This window comes from Hipposideros armiger, unplaced genomic scaffold (genome assembly GCF_001890085.2).
Source record: "Hipposideros armiger isolate ML-2016 unplaced genomic scaffold, ASM189008v1 scaffold_246, whole genome shotgun sequence".
Lineage (NCBI taxonomy): Eukaryota > Metazoa > Chordata > Mammalia > Chiroptera > Hipposideridae > Hipposideros > Hipposideros armiger.
Window position 1 is genome coordinate 2,490,979 of NW_017731596.1, and position 6,024 is coordinate 2,497,002.

At 43.5% G+C, this 6,024-nt stretch overlaps 1 protein-coding gene across 1 annotated transcript in view; it reads right to left on the minus strand.

The window, feature by feature from the left end:
* Positions 1–6,024, minus strand: part of TTC3 (tetratricopeptide repeat domain 3) — a 111,225-nt gene that overhangs the window by 29,371 nt on the left and 75,830 nt on the right. The window contains exon 34 of the mRNA XM_019655763.1: positions 2,051–2,226. Within this exon, the coding sequence (XP_019511308.1) occupies positions 2,051–2,226 (176 nt within the window). The remainder of the gene's footprint in view (positions 1–2,050; positions 2,227–6,024) is intronic.

Consider the following 6,024-nt stretch of genomic DNA (forward strand, 5'->3'; position numbering starts at 1 on the left):
CCTGATACGAAACGGGTGTATGTTTTACATGGGAAGTCTAACAGGCTTGTAATTCGGGGGACAAAACAGTGGCTCTTCTAGAAAATGGACTGACTACTTGCGTGTGCAACCACAGGAAACCAGGCCCAGAGCCTCCGCAAAGTTAGAAAGCACCAACAGCCCGACCAGCAGTCAGAGCTGCCGCTCTCTCAGCCCTGCTCCCGGTGCCTAGTCTGTCCTGCTCCTGGCTGAGTGTACAAAGAAAGAAGCCTCGATAAACAGCGCAAATCTAGGTCCCTGTCAGACCAGCCATTTATGAAACTGGACAAGCATCTGCCAGAAAGAAACAAACCTCACTCACCAGATGCCAGCCTTCGGTGGGTGTGTCCCAGACCTGCTCTCACCATCGCGGGGGCCGTAGGCATTCCCAAATGGACATATATTAAAACTGAACTTTCCTGAGGCAATATGAAGTTCATAAAAACGTTTTATTTTCTTAAGTGCCTACTTTAAACTTGTGTTCCATGAGTCACTGTGCTAGGCAGGGGTTTATTTTTTATTGTTTCTTCCTCTCCGAATCAGGGAGACCTCATTCAACCAGACAACTGAGCAGGAAGTTTCTGGTTTTCTAATGTTCTCATCCTTCAAACCTTCCCCAGCCCCATCTCAAGTGGAAACAGGCCCTAAGGAATGTCCTAATGGTTACCTTTTCAAACTGCCCTTTTCTTCCAGGTACACTTCAAACTCAATAATTAGTTTCCTTTAAAAAAAAAAAATTTTTTTTTTTTAATTGGGAATTGGGGAAACAGCCAAGTTGTTGTCCTTCAATCTTAGTTGTGGAGGGCACAGCTAGCTTAGCTCCAAGTCCAGTCACCATCTGGCCACCCGTTGGCAGCTCGCAGCCACTTAGCTCAAGGTGCCATGTTCAATGTTACTTGCGGGTGAGCGTAGCCCACCATCCCATGCGGGAGTCGAATCGGAAACCTTGTTGTTAGGAGCACGTGCTCTCACCATCTGAGCCATCCTGCCACCTGTTGGTAGCTCAGTAGCAGCTCAGCTCGGGCACAGCTCACTGGCCCATGTGGGAATCGAACCAGCGGCCCTGTTACTCAGAGCTTGCGCTCCTAACCAACTGAGCCACTCTGCCAGCCCAATAATTAGTTTCTTGATTGAGTTCCCAGCAAGCTAATTTTACTCTATTTAGATGAAACCATAGCTACTGACCCCGACTTCTGGAACAAGTTCTTCCTCTCTTATGTGGACTACCATCCCTTTGTTACCTCTGTACGAAAGACCTTAGTTTTTAAAAAGAATCGCTTCACGATTTCCTCACATCTGTAATTCCATTTTCCCACTAATTCAATCTGGCTTTGCCACTAGTTAGGATTACTCCAATAGTGATTTTAAGTAACTGATAGCTAGCAAGATTCCAGATGGGTAGATGCGAGAAAAATACCTTGGGTGACTCTAAGGTCTGGTGTGCGTAAGCTCTGTGTTACCCTCACCTTCCTTAGGACTAAGAAGACGATGAAGATGATGACCTCGGCAGCAGTGATAACAGTAGCAGCTCATACTAGCAGAGCCCTCACTACCAACCAGTTTTAAGTACTTTACAATTAATCCAACCCCACAAGATGATAGCTATTACTTCCCGAATTGTCCAGATAAGGAACTAAAGCACAGAGATGCTAAGTAACCTGCCCAAGGTGAGAGGCGGTGCAGAACCAAGCCTGCACCTGCGCCCAGCCAGTCTGACCCCAGGCTGCACACTCCTAACCACTAACGCTACACGGCCTCTCAGCACAAACAAGAATTGAACCTGAAACTCAGTCACCAGAAAACAGGTCTGGTTAATGAAGCAGGCTGAATTATATAGGTAAATGAACCCCAGAATTACAGCCCTTTTCTTATCTGGTAACTTGTAGAGGTTCTAAAACACTGCAAAAAACCGTCACTTGAATGTCATGGAGAAGTTTGAAATCGGCAATACTGACCAAGAGTCCTTTGTTTAGCCAACGACGCTCAGCTAATGTAGCTGCATAAGAACAATTCTAATTACGGCACATGCTGCTAAAGGGAGATTCCAGAGAAAATCACCTTGTTTTCTTCTACGTTCCTTTTCAGCTTTTCTTCCAGGTCCCTGGTCTCTTCTGAGCCGTTCAGTTTTCTCTGCTCATGATGGTCCCAGGCTTCCTTAAGCTGCTCTTGCAAAACCTGGTACTCCTTTTCAATCTGTGAAATATCCCCCTGAAAGTAAATTATAAAATTATCTATTAAAGTAGTTAAAAACACCTACTTCTGATCTTGTTTTGAACTGTCTCTTGAAATAAACGAAGGAGAATAAAATGCAGATGAAAATTTTCAAGGGAAATCTCACAAGAACTCAAGGATTAAAATCCCCAAACACTGTTTAGCAAAGCCAGCTCTTTTTAAAACAAATTTATTCGTATTACTGGAATTCATAATGAAACTTTTCAATCTGTGCTATAATTAGTACTGAATATTTGTTTTAGAAGGGCTCATTCAGTATTAAATCAACAGTTTGATGTGAAAGTCATTCTCCACAATTAACATCAAGAACTATTTTTTTAGGTTTAAAAAGCTGTACATATTACACTGATTTTTGATATAAAAAGAATGGATTAACTTTGGCCCTACTTTTAAGTGTTTTAAAAGGATAGTTGCTGATTATTTCAAAAAGACAAGTTAAAATATTGTCAATGAATATAACCATCTCTTGGACCAGCTTAAAAAAAAACAAAACAAGATAGAAGCCATACTGTTAATGTGACATATTGGTGAACAAGAAACATCATTCGTGTCAGTATTTTTAAAAGCCTTTCATACTGCGAAGGCTGTCAGCAATCACTCATCTGTTTGAAGGGAGCACCTGTGTGGTCTGCCAAGTCCTCCCAGCTGCAGCTGACCACTGCACCTACGTACGAGGGGCTGGCAGCCAAGTTCTGGAAATCTACCTGGGTGACACAAAGCTGGTCCATCTTCCCACCTCCCGCACCTCTCCCAGCTGGAGGCCTGTGAACCATGGCCAGGGTGACCATACTTCCCAGTCGGCCTCGGAGGGTCCCGGTTTCTGTCTATTCAGACTGAACGTTTAGTGCTTTGAAGAGAGTCCCGTGTTTAAGTAATAAATGGTCAACCTTACTATGACCCATGAGCAAGACTTTATAGTTTAAGACTCTATTTTCACTCTGTTCAACAAAAGGTTCACGATGAACAGCAACTTGATATTATGAACTAACTTATATGCCCCAAGTCACAAACAGAGATAGGCAGGAAGTTATATGCCATTTCTATTCTATTACATTTAAACGTTGTCATAGTTCTGTAAGAAATATATTATTTTCACCTTTTATAGATCAGAAAACCAAAGCTTAGAAAAACCAGGCAACTTCTCAAGGTCCCAGGAGAAAGCAGCAGCACTGGGACTCACTGCAAGGCTCCCTGGACAAGAAGCCAGGCATCAGCCAAGCTAACAGGTCCTGAGGCCCAGGGCTAATTTAACAGTTAATGAACTTTCCCAGCACCAATGAAAATACTTGAGGGTCAAAATCACTGACTCATTAACAACAGAGCATACCTGATTTACAGGTAAGTATAGTATAAGAACTCAACACCAGTCATTCTACTTGATGTACATCCTCTTATCGGCAAAAATGCTCACTACAGCACTGTTTGTATGTGGGAGAAGCTAACACACTCTAAATGTTCAATGGTAAGTCAAACGAGTGATCATACAGTCATACAATGAAATAGCAAGGATGCATTAAAAATAATGGTAAAAATCTATATTTGCTGACATGGAAAAAAGTCCATAATACATGAAGATTGAAAATTTCAAATACAACATATATGGTATGACCCCCTCCTTTAAAAAGCATTGCTTACTTAAATGTAAAATTTTTTTTTTNATAATTACAGTATAGTGCAGTGAGGCGCTTATTATTAAGGGCTTTAACCAAGCCTGAGGATGCCATCAGAGACTGCTTCCTCAAGAGTGATGCCTGAGCTGGACCTAAAGGACGAGCAGGAGTGAGCCAGGCCTGGGAAGGAAGAGGCCACTTGAGGCACAAGGGTCAGTGCTGGGAAAAGGTGCACAAGTGAGAAATCACATGACAAATGTTACCCCTTAAGAGCAGAGGGCAATGCAGAGAAGGCTGGAGATGGAGGCAGGCAGCAGCTGTGGAGGGTTTTAAGCTTTTGGTAGTTACTGAGCATTAGTGAGCTACTGGTGCTAACCTACTGAGGCAGAGAGAGCGCTCGGAGCCTCATCCTTGCCCCCACCCCCCTCCGTATCTATACCCTTTTCACGGGACCTTGCAGTTCCCTTCACTAATGGGCGGTCTCTCCCCTCCCCTTGAATCTGGGCTACGTGACTTGCTTTGCCTAATAGGCTAGTAGCAGATTTGATGTCAGCAGAGGCTTGAAAAGAGCTGGTGAGACTGTCCTCGCTTGCCCTTGCACTTTCCCAGAGATAAAAGCCACTGGAGCAGAGCTAGCTGCCCCAGTCCTCCCAGCTGAGGCCGTTCTAGATCAATCCATGGCCAGGCTGATCCCAGGTATAGAAGCGGGTACACCCAAGAACAGCAGAGCAAAAAGTCCAACCGGATCGGCTAACCCACAGGCTCATACACGTCACATTTGTTATGCAGATGTCACTGAGGTTTTGTGGGTGGTTATTACAGCAGCAATTACCTGATAAACTTACACTGCTCCCCAAGTGCTGAAAAATGGTTTTCAACTGGTTGTAGAACTGATATTATTTTAAGGGATCTGGAGCCTGACACTAACTTCTGCCACTTAGTACTGGCGTGACTCTCCATTTCCTCATCAGTAAAAGGGAGATAATACTATATTGTACTATGCTGTACTGTACTATACTATACTATAAACACTAGCATGCCAGGATTGAGATAATACTGTACTATACTATACTATACTATACTATACTATACTATACCCACTAGCATGCCAGGATTGTTTTGAGATTAAATAAATACATGTAAAAAATGTACAGCTGAGCATGGCACGTAACACGAGCTCTGTAAGTGTTCAGTTAACAAAAGGCTGACCTTGGCAAGGACGGTGAGCCCGCCTCACACAGATAAAGACAGTTTGGCAGGCAAGGCCTAACATCGTGCTCTAATGCAGAAAAGGACAAAGTTAAACATTCTTCATAAATTGTTCAGGGCCAGTTAGTTATTCTAACCATGTTTTAAGAGCCAACAGCAGTTCAATACTCATCTTAGTTCTCAGAAAATTCTCATGAAAGCGCCTTGGGAACGTAAGTCCCAGGGGCGATGGTGAGTGACTGCTCACTGGGTACGGGCTCCTTCTGGGACATAAAAATGATTCTGTAGTTAGACCGTGGTGATGGTTACACAACATTGTGAATACGAAAACCACCGACCTGTATATTTTTTAACACGTAATTGGTTAAAATGGTGAATTTTATGTTATGTGACGTTTATCTTAATAAAACAAGAAAGAACATATGCCCTTGAGCAACACCACAACCAGCTGTCACCTGCCAGGTACAGGTTAGAGGCACCTTGAAAGCAACAGGACCTGGCTTCAGGATAGCTATTTGTCTCTGGCAGAGAATAGATAACTGGCCTAATTACCTACTAAGGCCATTCTCAGCTCAAGATAACAAGACAGTCAGCTATACACAATAGCCAGCTGGGATTTTTACTGATGCTTCGTATGTTCTAAGCGCTCTTCAAATGCTTTGAAAAGAACTGATTTTTCCTCAACAGTGCATGGCTGGCATTTCGGGTGGGAAAATTCTTCCTGTACGACACTTATTACCTCTGGCTTTCTCCATCGTTTTCCAACCAACCCCGAGTCCTCACAAACCTATGAAGTAGAGTGATATTGTTAATGAGGAAACTTGAGGGTGGAAGAGGATGAGTAGATTGGCTAAGGTCACGAAGCCAGTAGGCGGTGCTGGGTTCAAGCTGGGCAGCCTGATGTGCTGCCTGAGTGTTTAAACATCCTTTCTACTGCTCTGTTCTCTGAGGCGGG